The 19,280-nt window shown below is 42.3% G+C and overlaps 2 protein-coding genes across 3 annotated transcripts in view; one reads left to right on the top strand and one right to left on the bottom strand.

Moving 5' to 3' along the window:
• Window positions 1–5,338, top strand: part of LOC110519157 (sodium/potassium/calcium exchanger 5) — a 28,190-nt gene extending 22,852 nt beyond the window's left edge. Inside the window, exons 8-9 of the mRNA XM_036963288.1 lie at window positions 1,491–1,592; window positions 3,137–5,338. Of these exons, the coding sequence (XP_036819183.1) occupies window positions 1,491–1,592; window positions 3,137–3,459 (425 nt within the window). The 3' untranslated portion in view covers window positions 3,460–5,338. The remainder of the gene's footprint in view (window positions 1–1,490; window positions 1,593–3,136) is intronic.
• A 129-nt stretch (window positions 5,339–5,467) lies between these two features.
• On the bottom strand, window positions 5,468–18,823 carry LOC110515541 (myelin expression factor 2). Of its 2 annotated transcripts, XM_036963286.1 has the most exons (17): window positions 18,626–18,822; window positions 16,909–17,309; window positions 16,043–16,095; window positions 15,072–15,079; window positions 12,522–12,615; window positions 12,013–12,210; window positions 11,526–11,679; window positions 11,188–11,237; window positions 10,777–10,837; window positions 10,469–10,570; window positions 10,044–10,088; window positions 9,877–9,936; window positions 7,109–7,213; window positions 6,684–6,743; window positions 6,336–6,484; window positions 6,009–6,060; window positions 5,468–5,849 (listed from the first exon to the last, which is right to left on the bottom strand). In XM_036963286.1, exons 1-17 carry the CDS (start codon window positions 18,709–18,711, stop codon window positions 5,686–5,688), a joined length of 1,842 nt encoding a protein of 613 aa, XP_036819181.1. In that variant the 5' UTR covers window positions 18,712–18,822; the 3' UTR covers window positions 5,468–5,685. The 2 variants fall into 2 exon arrangements, with proteins under 2 accessions (XP_036819181.1, XP_036819182.1); XM_036963287.1 differs by lacking the exon at window positions 6,684–6,743 and having other exon boundaries at window positions 18,626–18,823.
• Window positions 18,824–19,280: the final 457 nt, after the last annotated feature.

Raw genomic sequence — 19,280 nt, 5'->3', positions numbered from 1 at the left:
TTATATACCTGTATCCTGTGTGTTTTATCTACCTGTATCCTGTGTGTTTTATATACCTGTATCCTGTGTTTTATCTACCTGTATCCTGTGTGTTTTATCTACCTGTATCCTGTGTGTTATGTCTACCTGAAGCCTTTCTTATTGTGTTTCCTGTGTTTTATCTACCTGTATCCTGTGTGTTTTATCTACCTGTATCCTGTGTGTTATGTCTACCTGAAGCCTTTCTTATTGTGTTTCCTGTGTTTTATCTACCTGTATCCTGTGTTATATATACCTGTATCCTGTGTGTTATGTCTACCTGAAGCCTTTCTTATTGTGTTTCCTGTGTTTTATCTACCTGTATCCTGTGTTATATATACCTGTATCCTGTGTGTTATGTCTACCTGAAGCCTTTCTTATTGTGTTTCCTGTGTTTTCTCTACCTGTATCCTGTGTGTTTTATCCACCTGTATCCTGTGTGTTTTATCTACCTGTATCCTGTGTGTTTTATCTACCTGTATCCTGTGTGTTTTATCTACCTGTATCCTGTGTGTTTTATATACCTGTATCCTGTGTTTTATCTACCTGTATCCTGTGTGTTTTATCTACCTGTATCCTGTGTTTTATATACCTGTATCCTGTGTTTTATCTACCTGTATCCTGTGTGTTTTATATACCTGTATCCTGTGTTTTATCTACCTGTATCCTGTGTGTTTTATTTACCTGTATCCTGTGTTTTATATACCTGTATCCTGTGTTTTATATACCTGTATCCTGTGTGTTTTATATACCTGTATCCTGTGTGTTTTATCTACCTGTATCCTGTGTGTTTTATCTACCTGTATCCTGTGTGTTTTATCTACCTGTATCCTGTGTGTTATGTCTACCTGAAGCCTTTCTTATTGTGTTTCCTGTGTTTTATCTACCCGTGTCCTGTGTGTTTTATCTACCTGTATCCTGTGTGTTTTATATACCTGTATCCTGTGTGTTTTATCTACCTGTATCCTGTGTGTTTTATCTACCTGTATCCTGTGTGTTTTATATACCTGTATCCTGTGTGTTTTATCTACCTGTATCCTGTGTGTGTTATCTCTACCTGCATCCTGTGTGTTTTATATACCTGTATCTTGTGTGTTTTATCTACCTCTATCCTGTGTGTTTTATATACCTGTATCCTGTGTGTTTTATCTACCTGTATCCTGTGTTGTGTTCTATCTGACCCTTTGTTGTGTTCTATCTGACCCTGTGTTGTGTTCTATCTGACCCTGTGTTGTGTTGTATCTGACCCAGTGTTGTGTTCTATCTGACCCAGTGTTGTGTTCTATCTGACCCAGTGTTGTATTCTATCTGACCCAGTGTTGTTTTGTATCTGACCCTGTGTTGTGTTCTATCTGACCCTGTGGTATGTCTGAGATGTAACAGGAGAGACTCTGGGTATCCCAGACACAATGATGGGCCTGACTTTATGTCCTGTGTATCTGACTGTATGTTTTCTGTGTTGTGTGTAACAGGAGAGACTCTGGGTATCCCAGACACAGTGATGGGCCTGACTCTGTTAGCTGCAGGGACCAGTATACCAGACACAGTGGCTAGTGTCATGGTTGCCAGAGAAGGTAATTACTACTGTAGCTTCATTTCTGATCCTTTCTGACCTTTAGTCCCCCTGAGATACATCTCTTTTCTAGGTCAGTAGATACATAGAGACATATTACTTCAGGGCGAAATGGAGCCCACAGCTGCTAATTATTCCACTAGATGTCCCCCTTATCATAATCGTCCAAGTCATACTTAAGTCCAATCTCTCTCTTACACTATATACACAAAAGTATGTGGACACCCCGTTGCTGACAGGTGTATAAAATCGAGCACACCGCCATGTAATCTCCATAGACAAACATTGGCAGTAAATGGCCCCTATTAAAGAGCTCAATGACTTTCAACATGGCAACAAGTCAGTTAGTCAAATTTCTGCCCTGTTAGAGCTGCCCTGGTCAACTGTAAGTGCTATTATTGTGAAGTGGAATGTCTATGAGCAACAACGGCTCAGCCACGATGTGGTGGGCCACATGAGCTCACAGAACTGGACCGCCGAGTGCTGAAGCACCTAGTAAAAATTGTCTGTCCTCAGTTACAACACTCACTACCTAGTTCCAAACTGCCTCTGGAAGCAACGTCAGCACAATAACTGTTCGTCCGGAGCTTCATGAAATGGGTTTCCATGGCCGAGCAGCTGCACACAAGCCTAAGATCACCATGCGTAATGCCAAGCGTCGGCTGGAGTGGTGTAAAGCTCGTCACAATTGGACTCTGGAGCAGTGGAAACGAGTTCTCTGGAGTGATGAATTACGCTTCATCAGATAGCAGTCTGACGGACAAATCTGGGTTTGGCGGATGCCAGGAGAACGCTACCTGCCAGAATGCAAAGTGTCAACTGTAAAGTTTGGTGGAGGAAGAATAATGGTCTGGGCTGTTTTTCATGGTTCGGGCCCCTTAGTTCCAGTGAAAGGAAATCGTAACGCTACAGCATACAATGACATTCTAGACGATTCTGTGCTTCCAACTTTGTGGCAACAGGTTGTGGAAGGCACTTTCCTGTTTCATCGTGACAATGGCCCATGCACAAAGAGAGGTCCATACAGAAATGGTTGGTCAAGATCAGTGTGGAAGAACCTGACTGGCCTGCACAGAGCCCTGACCTCAACCCAATAGAACACCTTTGGGATGAATTGGAATGCCGACTGCGAGCCAAGCCTAATTGCTCAACATCAGTGTCCAACCTCATAAATGCTTGTTGTTGAATGGAAGCAAGTCCCTGCAGCAATGTTCCAACATCTAGTGGAAAGCCTTCCCAGAAGAGTGGAGGCTGTTGTAGCAGCAAAGGGGGGACCAACTCCATATTAATGCCTGACAAGCAGGTGTCCACATACTTTTGGTCATGTAGTGAAGGTAAAACAGACATGTACAACATAGTGTAATATGTCATCTCTCTCCTCCTCTCTCCTCTCTCTTCGCCCCTCGCTCCATCTCCTCCCCTCTCTCACTTCCCCCCGCACCTCCCCTCGCTCCTCCTCTCTCATCCTCTCTCCTCCCCTCTCTCCTCCTCCTCTCTCTCCCCTCTCGCTCCTCCTCCCCACCCCTCTCTCCTGCTCTGTTCCAGGTAAAGCCGATATGGCCATGTCCAACATCGTGGGTTCTAATGTTTTTGACATGCTGTGTCTGGGTCTTCCCTGGTTCATTAAGACAGTGTTTGTGGACACGGTCAACCCTGTGGAGGTCAACAGCACCGGTCTGGTTTTCATCTCCGCCACCCTCCTCCTCTCCATCGTCTTTCTCTTCATGGCGGTCCATATAAACGGCTGGAAGCTGGACTGGAAGCTGGGGATCGTCTCTCTGTTCTGCTATGCTGTTTTTGCCACTCTGGCCATCCTCTACGAACTGGGCATCATAGGGAACAACCCTGTCAGACTGTGCGGCGACTGATACACTGATAAACACACAGAGATGTACAACAACACACACGGTAGCACACACACAGCGCTGCTGCAGGCCGCACTCATCAGACTGTGTAGTGGCTGAGTGGCAGCGATGGAGTCCACACTGCAGCCCTCCCCAGAACCAGACCACCCAGAACCAACCTCTTTGACACTCAGACCATTTATACAGAACCCAGATACAGGGCACATATTCACAGAGTACTGATATAGGATCAGGTCCACCCTGTCCAGGTCCTCTTATTCATTATGATCTAAATCAGTGGAATTCGAAGTCGGGTCACAACCCCACTAGCAGTTGGGTTTGTGGACAGATTAGGAGTGTTGGATCACCAAATTCAAATACTTTTTTTTTTTTACAAAAAATAACAGTACAAATTATTGTATGAGAAAAATAAAATTGTATTGAGTAAATTTATTTATTGTTTTTTTTTTTCGATAATAGATGAAAATACAATGAACGGAAGGTTATTTGCTGATGTATTGGTGGAGTCGCGAGAAATGGTGAAAAAAATGTGGTCCCCACTGAAAAAGTTTGAATACCGCTGATCTAAACAACACTCCTACTGACACACTTTATGAATACAGGCCCAGGACTGGGTGCCAAGACCAGGATACAAGATTAAGGCTACATCTCAAATGACACCTTTCCCCAACGTAGGTCTCTGGCCAACAGAAGTGTAAATAAATGTAGGGTAGGGGTACTCAACTCTGACCCTATGAGGTCTGGAGCCTGCTGCTTTTCTGTTCTACCTGATTAACTACAGCCATGCCAAAATCATTTCCTGTTTAGATCAAATGCAGTGGAACTGGCTTCAATGTCCAGAGTTGAGTTTGACGGGTGCAGGGTGTGATTTGAGATGCAGCCCCACGCAGACTCCATACTACCTGTGAGAATGACCCAGCAACACTGCCTTTCACCTCTTGACCTCTAACTCAGGGAAATAAAGCTGCTTTGTAATATTCTATTGGACTCCTCTGACCTTATCTGGTCATTACCAGAGAGGAAGAGGCAAAGCGAGAGGGATAACTGGGCCAAAAATCTGTCACCAGCAGGTTTTTTCACACAAGCCAAGTTTCTGTATGGAGGTTTGTGATATTTGGTCAACAGAAAAATGGAATGGTCTTCTTGCTACATGAGGTTAATTTGATCAAATAGTAATTTCACAATGCTTAGGTTATGAGTGTACTGATATAAGGACACATGACTTCCCAGCAACTTTATATAAGAGTTGTGCCTGTTCACAAGTGTTTCTGCCCTCTCAATGGCTAGAATGTTCCCACCTGAGCTTGCCTCCTCCCAACTGCATTCCATTTTTAAAGACATATTTCATTGTTAAAGCAGTCACTAGTCTGGTCAATATAATGGATAACCTGTCATTACTCAATGCTGGTGAATGAGGAAGGTGAATGAGGGAGGGAAGGGGCTATTGTCCAGGCAGAACAGATAAGCGTTTACAAGCAGCCTGTGTTGCTCAACAGTAAGGAGAGTGAGGACACGCTCGTAATGAGAAGAAACCCAAAAGTTTCCACTGGTCTTGACTGTCAGGACAGAGACGGCGCCTGAAACTGTTTAAGATGAAGATGAAGGCAAAGTATCCATTCAGTTGTCCACTTGTTATGAACACAATTTCAGTTGGTGCCCAGTTCCAGCTAGCAGAGCTGGTTTAAGACTCCCAGTGTATAGTAACCAAAGATCCTATTACATTACAATACTATGATACGAGCAAACTAAACATTTATGGACACTAGTTTCACACATTTTGTCAACGTGAGTCATATCAGTGAACTTCACTACATGATTGTCCTACAGCATTGTGATCTGGTTCCCTCCGGTGTAGAAAAGGTCTTTAGTTGGTGATATTTTGGCTCCAGAGGACATTTTATTTATGGGGTTTTACCTCGAATTAACCTTTGTATTCAATTAAACACACCCACACAGGCCTTCTATGAACTAGCCAGTAGCCTTTGATCCCACAGTAACATTTACAACAAAGTTGAAAAATTAAAATGTTTATTCATTCAAATAAACGTATGACCCACAAAAAGAAAAGGGCTTACCAGAAAAAAACTACGTAAGATTAAAAGAAAAACAGACCTTATACACATCCAATAGTCATGGAAACGCGGATACGTGGAAAATGTGTTTTTAAAACAAAACAAAAGCAGTTGGAGATGGAACGCGCAGTTGTCGTAACCGTGTATGTGTGTGACTCTAGGCGTTGCGGTCGATGCGGACGTCAACCTCGCGACCGCTGATCTTGGTTCCGTTCATCATCCTGCAGGCCTGGTTAGCGCTCTCTGGGGAGTCAAACCTGACCGTACCACAGCCCTTAGACTTTCCTCCCTCCATCTTAATCTCTGCAAACATCACCTGGCCTGGAGAGGGAGTAAGAAAGGGGTGATGAGAGAGAAGAAAGAGCAGTAGACAGTGTTTAAGCACTGACACTGCTAAAGCCATTTCATTACTGCAGATCAAAGCTACATTCAATCCATCTGCAGGTTACTGAGTACAGTAGACTGATTGAAGAGGCTTACCACAGACACTGAACTTCTCCTTCAGTTTCTGCCAGGTCAGGTCATAGGACAGCTACAACACAACACAGGACATTAGAACACAGGGGCATACAATTCTAACTACTTTAGGGGGCATTTTCACAGAGCTAGATGACGCCTACTCTGTCTACAAGTGCTTCCAATTCATGCTACTTAATTTGTGTCCTTGATGTAAATACCCAGCAGTACATATAGTGGATTTGATCAGCCTTATTAAACATGTGTTAGGTGCTTTAATGTGCTTAAAAAGGGGTGTATGCACATCACGTCATAATGCACATTTATACAGTATTTATTTAGAAAACATACATTTCTGACAAAGATCTGACATCCTCCCTTGGCTCTGTCAGACATGGCTCCTCCTCCGTAGCCCCCGAACCCTCGGCTCATGGCCATGCCCCCCCCCATACGGTCATAGCCAGAGCCCATCCGCTCCATGGACCGGCTGCCCAAGCCACCTTGTAGAGGACACAGGGAATATGAGTGAGCACCGCAGATCAGAATCCCTACCGTAATGGTATTCAGGGGTTGTGCAGGCTTTAGTTCCAGCCCAGCACTCCCACACATCAAATCAAGGTCAAGCACAGTGAAACATTGGCAGTATGAAATGGGTGTGCTAACAGACAGTGAGAGATGTTAATGTAATGTTCGGTGTACCTAATCCTCCCCCAATGGGCCCCATGCCAAAACTGCTCATGTCTCCTCCGTAACCTCCTCCTGATGAAGAGAACGCACGGCATCACACACACACGTTAGCACAACCTATCAGCACATCACAACACAAACAAGTTACAGCACACAAACATCTGTCAGTAACATGTTGGAGCCACAGGGCTGAATGCTAACTTGACCAGTGTGGTGTTATCCATACAGGAGTTGTGATTCAGCTCTTAGTACAGTCTACCTGCAGGTTCCAGTTCCAAGCTGCTACATGCCCAGTATAATGCCCACCACAGACCATGCTGTTAGTGGATGGATATATGAGGACTATGGAATGGATTATACCTATGATGACAGACAGTGACAGGTGTGTGTGAGAGAAAGAGTGAGAGAGAAAGTGAGGGAGGGTGTAAACTACTCACCCATTCCTCCAAAGGAGTCTCCGAAGCCTCTGCTCATGGACATGTCACTGCGACCAAAGTCTCTGTCCATCCCTCCACCCATCCCCCCTGAGCGGTAGGACATGTCTGGAGAGGGGGAAGTGAAGGAGAGAGAGAGGACGATGGCACAGTCAGAAATATACTCAGTGGAAAGTTCACATTAAACTTCAGGAGCATTTAAACAGTTTGAGACAATTATTTTGTCCTTAGTGGTGATGGGTGGGGGGGTCCTATAGTTACATAGCAATATTATTTTGGATGATATTATATTGATAATGAGCAATATGTTTTGTAACATCAAATCCCAGTATCGAATCACAATGCATACAGTGGGGCAAAAAAGTATTGTCAGACACCAATTGTGCAAGTTCTCCCACTTAAAAAGATGAGGCCTGTAATTTTCATCATAGGTACACTTCAACTATGACAGACAAAATTAGAAAAAAATCCAGAAAATCACATTGTAGGATTTTTTATGAATTTATTTGCAAATTATGGTGTAAAATAAGTATTTGGTCAAAAACAAAAAAGTTTCTCAATACTTTGTTATGTACCCTTTGTCGGCAATGACAGAGGTCAAACGTTTTCTGTAAGAAAACAACGTTTTCACACACTGTTGCTGGTATTTTGGCCCATTCCTCCATGCAGATCTCCTCTAGAGCAGTGATGTTTTGGGGCTGTTGCTGGGCAACACGGACTTTCAACTCCCTCCAAAGATTTTCTATGGGGTTGAGATCTGGAGACTGGCTAGGTCACTCCAGGACCTTGAAATGCTTCTTACGAAGCCACTCCTTCGTTGCCCGGGCAGTGTTGCCCAGCCACGTTTCATCTTCAATGCCCTTGCTGATGGAAGGAGGTTTTCACTCAAAATCTCACGATACATGGCCCCATTCATTCTTTCCTTTAAACGGATCAGTCGTCCTGGTCCCTTTGCAGAAAACAGCCCCAAAGCATGTTTCCACCCCCATGCTTCACAGTAGGTATGGTGTTCTTTGGATGCAACTCAGCATTCTTTGTTCTCCAAACACAACGAGTTGTGTTTCATCTGACCTTCTCCCAATCTTCTTCTGGATCATCCAAATGCTCTTTAGCAAACTTCAGACGGGCCTGAACATGTACTGGCTTAAGCAGGGGGACACGTCTGGCACTGCAGGATTTGAGTCCCTGGCAGCGTAGTGTTACTGATGGTAGGCTTTGTTACTTTGGTCCCAGCTCTCTGCAGGTCATTCACTAGGTCCCCCCCATGTGGTTCTGGGATTTTTGCTCACCGTTCTTGTGATCATTTTGACCCCACGGGGTGAAATCTTGCGTGGAGCCCCAGATCGAGGGAGATTATCAGTGGTCTTGTATGTCTTCCATTTCCTAATAATTGCTCCCACAGTTGATTTATTCAAACCAAGCTGCTTAACTACTGCAGATTCAGTCTTCCCAGCCTGGTGCAGGTTGGTGAAATATATTGGAACACAGCTTAGCCTTTTGTTAATCACACTGTCATCTCAGATTTTCAAAATATGCTTTACAGCCAACGCTAGACAAGCATGTGTAAGTTTATCATAGCCTAGCATAGCATTATGCCTTGCTAGCAGCAGGCAACCTTGTCACGGAAATCAGAAAAGCAATCAAATTAAATAGTTTACCTTTGATGAACTTCGGATGTTTTCACTCACGAGACTCCCAGGTAGACAGCGAAAGTTCATTTTTTCCCAAAATATTATTTTTGTAGGCGAAATAGCTCCGTTTGTTCTTCACGTTTGGCTGAGAAATTGCCAAGAAATTACGGTCACCACAACGCCGAAAAATATTCCAAATTAGCTCCATAATATCGACAGAAACATGGCAAACGTTGTTTAGAATCGACCCTCAAGGTGTTTTTCTAATATCTATTCGATAATATATCCTTCGGGACAATTCGTTTTTCACTAGGACCGATTGGAATAATGGCTACCTCTGTATTTTACGCGAGAATCTCTCTCGGCGCCACCATGTGACCACTTACGCAATGTGGCCGCCTATGGCTATTCTTCAACAGAAATCGTAAAACTACGTCACAATGCTGTAGACACCTTGGGGAATACGTAGAAAGCGTAAGCTCGTTGATGGGACATTCACAGCTGAATAGTGAGTCATTGGAACGCAGTGCTTTCAAAACCTGGGGCACTTCCGGATTGGATTTTTCCCAGGATTTCGCCTGCAACATCAGTTCTGTTATACTCACAGACAATATCTTTACAGTTTTGGAAACGTTAGAGTGTTTTCTATCCAAAGCTGTCAATTATATGCATATTCTAGCATCTTTTCCTGACAAAATATCCCGTTTAAAACAGGAAAAAATTTTCCCCAAAAATGAAAATACTGCCCCCTAACACCAAGAGGTTACAGGTGGAGGACTTCTTCTTAAAGAAGAAGTTACAGGTCTGTGAGAGCCAGAAATCTTGCTTGTTTGTAGGTGACCAAATACTTATTTTCCACCATAATTTGCAAATAAATTCATTAAAAATCCTACAATGTGATTTTCTGGATTTTTTCTCATTTTGTCTGTCATAGTTGAAGTGTACCTATGATGAAAATTACAGGCCTCATCTTTTTACGTGGGAGAACTTGCACAATTGGTGGCTGACTAAATTCTTTTTTGCCCCACTGTATATAGAATTGTGATATCTACATAAGATAGTATTGGCACCTAAGTATCGGTATAATATCGCATCGTAAGGTCCCTGGCAATTCCCAGCCCGAGATGTGTGTCCCCTTACCTCCCATCCGTCCCATGTCTCTGGCTCCGAATCCCCCCATGCTGTCCATGCCACCGAACCCTCCAGGAAACACACAGTATTATATTAATGGATAGTCACAACAACCCATGTGTTGTCCAGTCATGTAACAAAGTGAATCAGTAGAGATCTATTATCTAGGACCTTACCTCCTAGTCTGCTCATCCCTCCATACCCAGGTCCTCCCTCCATCCCTGACAGACAGAATCACACACTTCACATCTCACATGGATTTGTTTTGTACTAAAGCTTATTCTACATGACCTCTAGACAACTTTCCACCCATTTCAGTGGTCGGGGGTGCGGGCGTCAGTGGTCGAAAGGGGGGCGTCAGTGGTCAAAAGGGGGGCGTCAGTGGTCAAAAGGGGGGCGTCAGTATGTGATGTAAGTGCTTGGAGAAGGTACAGGAACAACAGACAGAGGGTTTAAAACATACAGCTACTCTTCACAACCGATAATTATCGTATGTATGAACCGACTGGCTCCTCCATTGACCTGCAGTCTGTGTGTGTGGTTTAAATATTAACAGTGTGTTTGCTGGAGTACTATGGCGAGGTTAGGGGTCAGTACTGACCTGCAGGGCCCATGTTGCCCATTCCTCCTCCACCACTCAGCCGGTTGGCATTGATAGGTTGTCCTCCTGGTCCCAGGCCCATCCCAATCCCTCCCAGACCCCCTACACACAGAGGACACAGAGAGTTGGAGTTTGTTTGACCACACAAACATAACATCCCTTATGTAATGCCTTGGTTCACTGGAGAACAGAACACTGAGCCAACTAGCTGACAACACGACCCATTTCTGATAGAGATAATGCTGAAGTCATTCTAACATGTAGGTGTTTTCTAGAGATAGTCAGAAAGGGACAGGATGTGTACTTACGTGGTAACTGAGGAGCTTTCTCCACCGGGTGGAAATCATCAGCTGGCATAGACTTGTCGTCCTGAAACACACAGAAACAACATATCAAGGGGTGGTTCTCACACAACATATTACCACACCAACATGTAACAGCCTCTATTTTATTTAACTAGGCAAGTCAGGTAAGAACTCATTCTTATTTTCAATGACGGCCTACTGGGGAACAGTGGGTTAACTGCCTTGTTCAGGGGCAGAATGACAGATTTTTACCGTGTCAGTTTGGGGATTCGATCTTGCAACCTTTCGGTTACAAGTCCAACGCTCAAACCACTAGGCTACCTGCCACCCCAATGACCTCTATGACCTTCCACACACATTAACTGTGTACAGTGTTTAGAAATCAGAAACATGCAAATAACAAAGCACACGTACCATCTTAACATGCATCTGTCTGTCAAACAGCATTTGGCCGTTGAACATGGCTAGAGAACAGAGTTAAGAATGCCAACAATAAAAATAAAATTGGCACATGCTTCCTAAACTAACAGTGAAACATAGTATATAATATATAAAGATACAGATGTAATCTGCAGCCTGTTGGAAGGTGTGTGTGTTCTGTGGTAGTATATAATATATAAAGATACAGATGTAATCTGCAGCCTGTTGGAAGGTGTGTGTGTTCTGTGGTAGTATATAATATATAAAGATGCAGATAGAATCTGCAGCCTGTTGGAAGGTGGGTGTGTTCTGTGGTAGTATATAAAGGATACAGATAGCCTGTACAGCCTCCAGGGCCTGTTCGAAGGTAACAGTCCCCATCCCTCTGCTCTTCCCATCCTTATCCTCCTTCACGTCAGCCCTCTTCACTGTTCCTGCCATACCAAACACCTCCTTCAGCTTCTTCCAGCCCACCTTAAAGTCCAGCTGGGAGGAGACCGCAGAGGGGAAGGACCGGGTTAGCATAGAAACAACTTACCACACAACACATCTAAACAGACAGGAGAAGACCGAGTTAGCAATAGCATAGAGAACAGTGAAACTAACATGGTCAACATGGAACTTCAAGTTCTAGGAAGACATAGTTGGACTTGAGATTTAGAGTGCACCGCTCAAGTTGTCTTCAATTGGTAAACCGGAATATTGGTAGGTTAACTTGGTACTTCAATACAGCAGATATAAATCTAGTGAGGGGAGATGGTCAGAGACAAAGGCACAGAGAAGTGAGACAGACATCAGAGTGTGTATGCTTGTCCTCACGTTGGCTACGAACACAGTAGTCCCTAGGCGTCCAACCCGTAGAGAGCTGATGACTTCATGGGGGACGTTGGGGTTGTTAGCGATGGAAGGGGGTACACCTACACCACCCGGTCCCCCCTCCTGCCCCCTGCCTCCCCCTCCAGGGTACATCCCCCCTGTACGCTGCAGCACACGCCGAGCACGCTCACCATCAGGATCCTGAAAGAGGGAAACAGATAACCCCTAAACTTTGACCTATTACTTCAACTCTTGAGCTTTAGCCGTCCACATCAGGGTTCTGGAGCAGGGAAACAAGGGGTTAAACACCTATGGCCCCATCCTTTGACCTCTGACCTATAATACAACTCTAAACTTTGACGTTAACTAGGCCTAGTTCTCAGTGATTACAGTTACAAACCATGTTAATGTAACCACATTTCCAGCAGGCTGGATTAAAGTGCAGATTTAGCACACCACTAAATTTAATCTCTCATCACCGTGTGGTGCCTAGAGTGAGAACAGGTCCTTACCGCCATGATATTGAGGGGTCTTCCATTCAGATCATATTTGTTCATGACTTCTATGGCCTTCTTCACAAACTCCTCATCTTTGAACTCCACAACACTGCAGGACAGACAGTCAGTGGATGAAGACATGCATAACAATGCCTCATGAACTTAAGGTGTGTCTGAAATAGACCCGATTCCCCATGTTATAGTACACTACTTTTGACCAGAACCCTATTAGCCGCCCCATGTGACTCTGGTCAAAAGTAGTGTACTGAATGGAGAATATAGGGCCCTACACGAGGACGGTACCACAGAATCGAGACAATAAAATTCAAAAATGTATTGAACTTTTTTAACATTCATTTTACCTTTATTTAACTAGGCAAGTCAGTTAAGAACAAATTCTTATTTTCAATAACGGCCTAGGAACAGTGGGTTAACAGCCTGTTCAGGGGCAGAACGACAGATTTGTACCTTGTCAGCTCAGGGGTTTGAACTTGCAACCTTCCGGTTACTAGTCCAATGCTCTAACGACTAGGCTAAAAGTATTAATTTGCCCAAGTTTATCATAAGACATTAACAGAATGCGTCAATGATTCTTATTTCCTGCAACTTTCTGAAGAGGCAACAAGAATTCCCCACACCTGTGCGTGCAGCTCCCCCTTTATGTAGCCGTTTGCGACAATGCTAATAAACTCTTCTGGTAGATGGAAAGGCTCACCCAAAAACCTTCTACACTAAATGTTCACTACTATAATGATTTGCATAAATCCAGTGGGTATCTGTTTGGCAAACACTTCCATCACATACACTACAAAAACAAAGCAAAATAAAAGCCAATTGCTAGGTGCGGTGTATACCAAAATAATTGACATTGAAGTGTTTTCCCCAGGCCTCAAAATTGGCCTCCTGAGGTAGTTTAAGCATTGAGCAAAAACCTGAATAAACTGAAACTTGGACAAACAAAAACGGAGAAAACGGAATTTGGGGAGAAGCAAAACAGAGCCACGCAATATAATTCATACAGATTGGATAGGGCCCTAGGAATAGGGTGTCATTTGAGAAGCACCCCGTGTCCGCCTGGTCTCAGACTAGACTTAACATATAAGTAAATCCAGGACACTGAAATGAGTATGACTTGACACTTTTTACATGAAACAGAAGTTTACTTAAGGCAAAAAACTAAATGGTGGTTGGTTGGGGTGGATATATAACGTCTAGCAACCCAAAGGTTGCATGTTCGAATCTCAAGGACAACTTTAGCAACTACTTACTACTTTTTAGCTACTTAGCATGTTAGCTAAACCTAACCCGTTAACTTCTCTAGGATAGGGGGCAGCAGTCGGAATTTTGGATGAAAAGCGTGCCCAAATTAAACTGCCTGCCACTCACACTCAGAAGCTAAGATACGCATATTATTATAGATTTGGATAGAAAACACAGAAGTTTCTAAAACTGTTAGAATCATGTATGTGACTATAACAGAACTTATTTGGCAAGCGAAACCCCGAGGATAAATCATTCAGATTTCTTTTGTTTTTGAGGTCACTCTTTTCAATGGGTTTTCATTGGGAATCCAGATTTCTAAGGGACCTTCTTGCAGTTCCTATCGCTTCCACCGGATGTCAGTCTGTAGATATTGGTTGAGGTATTCCTTTGAGAAATGAAGAAGTAACACTGTTCAGAATGAGGGAAGTGTACTCTTTGTTAGAGGCGCGTGACCTGAAAGCTAGCTACACTTTGTTTTCCTCCGGTATTGAACACAGATCATCCCGTCTTCAATTTTATACGTTAAAAAATACCTAAAGTTGTATTACAAAAGTAGTTTGAAATGTTTGGACAAAGCTTACAGGTAACTTTTGTAGTCATATTGAGCGAGTTGGAACCGGATCAAACGTGCCAAATAAATGGACATTTTGGATATATATAGACGGAATTAATCGAACAAAAGGACCATTTGTGATGTTTATAGGACCTATTGGAGTGCCAACAGAAGAAGCTCGTCAAAGGTAAGGCATGAATTATATCATTATTTCTGTGTTTTGTGTCACACCTGGATGGTTGAAAAATGCTTGTCTGTCTTTGTTTACTGGGGTGCTATCCTCAGATAATAGCATCGTTTGCTTTCGCCGTAAAGTATTTTTGAAATCTGACACGGTCGCTGGATTCACAACAAGTGTAGCTTTAATTTGGTATATTGAATGTGTGATTTCATGGAAGTTTCATTTTTATAGTAATTTATTTGAATTTGGCACTGCATTTTCACTGGATTTTGGCCAGGTGGGAGGCTAGCGTCCTACATATCCAAGAGAGGTTAACCTAACCCTTAACCTAGCTAGCATTGGCCACAAATTGGAATTAGTAACATATACACATTGCAAATTCGTAACATAATACAAACTGCAATTCATAACATATGAAAATTGTAACTAACATTTCATATGAAATTAACACATACCATACGAAATGTAAAACATCATTAAAGGGAGTGTGTCAGATTTACGTACAGGATCATACGAAATGTACTGAGACCACGTTGCAAAGTTAGACAGGTAAAGTTTGGTTCCTTACCCACATCCCTGTACAGATAACACCAGGGGATCCAGAGACACAGATCCATAACGGAGGGAATGAACAAAGACAGTGATTAGACTGACAACAGTTAACATCATTATTACACATTTGACATCATGCTATCAGTGGATTACATAATCCATCTTGAATGGCCAGCTAACAGGCCTTGATGTGGGGGTGTATTTTGCTTGTATCCAAGGTAAAAAGTTACGTGAATTTTAAAGACATTGACTTGGTTTGCTATAGACTTGTTTTTTTTGTTCCCAGTAGAGACATGGTACCCTTACCGTCTTCAGTGGAATAAAAATAACTCAGGATATACTTACAAATATGTCCGTTCTGTGTCTACGTTTGTTTAGGAGTATATACTAAACAGTCCGTTTCTCAAACTACATATTACATTAAATGGCTGAATTGAATACATTCACAACCTTGTTTGCAAATTCCTGGCTGCATCATAATATTACAGATGAATAAACGATGGTGAGATTTTACTGTGAGCCGCTGGAGAAAGAAGAAAGTTACTTTATACAAAATCTACAATATTTTAGAAATAATTAGTTTGTTCATGAAGAGATAATTGTGCCATTGATCCAAATAAAAAGGTAACAATTTGAAGACCGAAAAGTAAAATGTCAATCAATAAGACATCAAAATCCATTTGAGAAATGGTCAACTGCCAAACTTTGACACCAATTGAGAAGACTACAACAACTTAAAAACAAAGGTGTACTAAGTTTCAGATAAATTCAAGTTAGTGTTCCAGAATCAACAAGAAGACATCCTCCATCACTCTACAGCCAACTAGGCTATAACAGGCTCTAGCTAACAGCCACCAACATATCATCCCATAGACATACATGGATAACCCCTTGGATCAGTGCCTTACAGAACACTTGGTAAATAAAGATATACTGCAGTGGAGGGCATTTAAAACCTCGTGCAGTGAGTTGGTCCACATCACTTACCCTTGACTTTCCTTCAGCATCCTTAAAGAGCTCCACGTATGTAACCTCACCAACTTCATGAGACATACAAAGGAAAAATACCAAGAGAACAAAAGGCATTTAAAATCACCAGTCGACTGTTGAACCACCACTCTCGCTCCAGGGCAGGCCGTTGCCTTGGTTATGCCGTTACGATGCTTCCCCATGATTGGTCAACAGTGAGCCCAGACCAATAGTCACCACACAACCCCTTCCAATGCCTTCCTGGGCTCGACTGAGACAGACACACAGTCAGTCAACTACTGTCAACCTGGGAATTCAGATCACACTTCAGTATAGAAGAACAGTTTGGTCAACACGGTTCCTGTCAACATAGCAAGAAGTCACTACAGTTTAAAAGGTGTCCTTTTCACCTTGAAAAAAGTCTTTGTGAAGAGCTAAAGACCCAATAGTTCAGTGCACAGAAAGACAATGGTTTCATTCATACAAAACAATAATTTGTCACCTTAACACAGGTTCAACGGAATCAAGTAGTCAATACTACTAATTGTCTGAGGTTACATTTTGGAGCTGTAAGTCAATATCATAAAACCAATAGTAGCTAACTACATAACAACTTTAACAAGCACAGACATTTCAATTCAATCCAAGCTAAATTGGTGTCCACCAAGGAGTAAAAAATGAAAAATCCAGAAATGTCTATTCTACTGACTTAATAATATCTGCAATACAATAACATGTTGCCTCAAAAGAAGGAACTACGAGAAGATATGGCTAGGTCTATGTTCTGGTCACAAAGAGGACTGAGAAAGCTCCTGTTGAGCTGGAAAGAATAGGGCTCATCTCTATAGGGAGAAGAAGCATGGCCCTGTGTGTGGATGGATTACCTTTCTCTCTCATCAGATCTTTAATAGCCTGCCACTTCGTGTCATAGGGGATATTGCTAATGAACACACGGTTCCTGTGACCCCCTCCTCCGCCCTTCTTGTCTCCAGTGACCTGCTTCTCTTTGTAGGGGTGGAAGCGGTTCCCTTTGCGGCCTCCTCCGGACATCTTTTCTTTGAGCTCAGACTTAGTATTTTGGGTTGGGGCGGTTGCAGGGGCATCATTAGGGTCATCTGCAAGGGTTTCGGCATCATTGATAGGGGCGTCATCGATGGGGTCACCATCGAGAGGGGTATCATCATCACCAAGGACCTCATCTCCAAGGACCTCATCATCACCCAGGCCTAGGTCCTCTTCTTCTGCAGGGACATCTTCACCAAGAACCTCATCTTCTTCCGGCTCTCTGAAGAAAACAGAAGAGGACAGTATTAATGGATGCTGCTAGCTTGTCTGTTATAGGTAATGTTACCTAAACCTACATGGCATGGTCATTTCACCCATGTGCCAAATAACAAAGATGTGCACATAAGTGTATGTAACTTCAATCTCCCTTAACTAACATGGGTTTATAGACACAAACGGCTAGTTAGCTACAAAGTCAACTTTTCACAGAGAGGAGAGGAAAGTTACTGTAGGCAACTCTTGATTCAACTACAAATTGACTCCATTCAAACTGTCGGCTCTACATGGGCAATACATTACTACCAACTGTCTGTTGTTGGCCAACTAACTCTTCGCTAGCTAAATCTACATTAAGGGACTGTGCACCTAAACCATATAAATCCTATTAAATTACTGAGAGGCCATGTTATACACCTTCAAAGTCCCACAATGGGATGAAAATTGCAGCCATTTTGGTCAGGGAGAAATCCAAACCAATCTAATAGGAATGGATGGCAGTCGAGGTACAATCCAGATTTTACTTTATATAGTAAAAGAAAAGGCATGTGACATATCAGAAATGCTGTATTATAATTGTCAAACTAAAAATATTGCCATATATTATACTGTTCATATTAGTTTTATACAAATGTTCTGTATAAAGAGACTAATTAAAATATTATATATATATAATATACACACACACACACACACACAAAACAGACCTTAATGTCTAAATGTTTGTTTTCTTGGAGAGCAATATTAGTAACGTTACTTGTTGCATTGATAACTTGTCTAAATCCCATCATCAACTGATTTCAACCAGATTATGGCTGTGGATTGACTGCATTGTCTGAATGGAATGTTGGCATTACAAAAAGATATGGAATCATTCCTCTAAAGCTGGCTAACATACAGTAAGGATACATTTCTCAAATTCATTATTTACAGTCTTTTCACAGTACTGGCAAACAATGGTTGACCAACTCACTGCCCAAAATGGCTGACCTTTATCCGCCAAACGGTTCATGTACGCTCTAGTATGATAATTATATGAGTTAAACGCACTAACGTTAGCTAGCTACACATGGTTGGATGGATAAAACTGCATAACTACCTAGTAAAATAACGATATATTACACAAATCTAAAAACAAATTTGACGATCAACGAAGACGACGATAACCAACAAGTTAGCTAGCAAGCAAGCAAAGTAGCAATTAGATAGCAAGCCATAGCTAGTTTGATGCTAGCTTTAATGCTAGGCTAACGTTAGCTAGCCTCCATCTTGCCTGTGAGTGCAGCACAGATTGTCAGAAAAATACGATATTTTAGTTACATTTTCAGGCCATTCGTGCCATCCTGAGATGTTCCCTCTGTCTCAGCCTCAATGGGTTCCATAATTTCCTGGACAATATCTGCCATATTCGTCGGTTTGCAGAGAAAGCTAATTCAATCGAGAGATGCGCCTCCGCTAACACTGCGCAATTTAAAATTAGTGACGCTCCAGGCCTCCACCAACGCGAGAAAATGCGAGAATTTGGCCTGGTTGTCTGGTTGTCTTTCATAGCCTAAAACCGAAACACCCGTAGGTTTCCCACAAACAATTTATATATTTCTACAGTTTCGATTTGGTTTTAGTCATTTCAATATTTCAATGAAACATACACACATATATATAATATATAATATATATATATATATATATATATTATAATAATATATATAATAATATATAATAATAATAATAATATATATAATAATATATAATATATATATATATATACACACACACAGTACCAGTCAAAAGTTCGGACAGTAATTTCAAAAAAATATTTAACTAGGCATGTCAAAGAACAACCAGGGAACAGCCTTGTTCAGGGACGAAAGTACAGATTTGTACTTTGTTAGCTCAGGGATTCGATCCAGCAACCTTTCAATTACTGGCCCATCACTGTAACCACTAGGCTGACACGGGGTTAGTACATGATTCC

This window comes from Oncorhynchus mykiss, chromosome 26 (genome assembly GCF_013265735.2).
Source record: "Oncorhynchus mykiss isolate Arlee chromosome 26, USDA_OmykA_1.1, whole genome shotgun sequence".
NCBI lineage: Eukaryota > Metazoa > Chordata > Actinopteri > Salmoniformes > Salmonidae > Oncorhynchus > Oncorhynchus mykiss.
This window is presented reverse-complemented; position numbering and strand designations above follow the sequence as displayed.

Coding starts and splice junctions, on each gene's coding strand:
- LOC110515541 (XM_036963286.1), bottom strand. CDS start 18,711: ATGGCAGATATTGTCCAGGAAATTATGGAACCCATTGAGGCTGAGACA. Junction 11,680..12,012: donor CTACTGTGTTCGTAGCCAAC/GTGAGGACAAGC, acceptor GTCTCCTCCCAG/CTGGACTTTAAGGTGGGCTG. Junction 11,238..11,525: donor GGAGGCTGTACAGGCTATCT/GTATCCTTTATA, acceptor TCTGTTCTCTAG/CCATGTTCAACGGCCAAATG.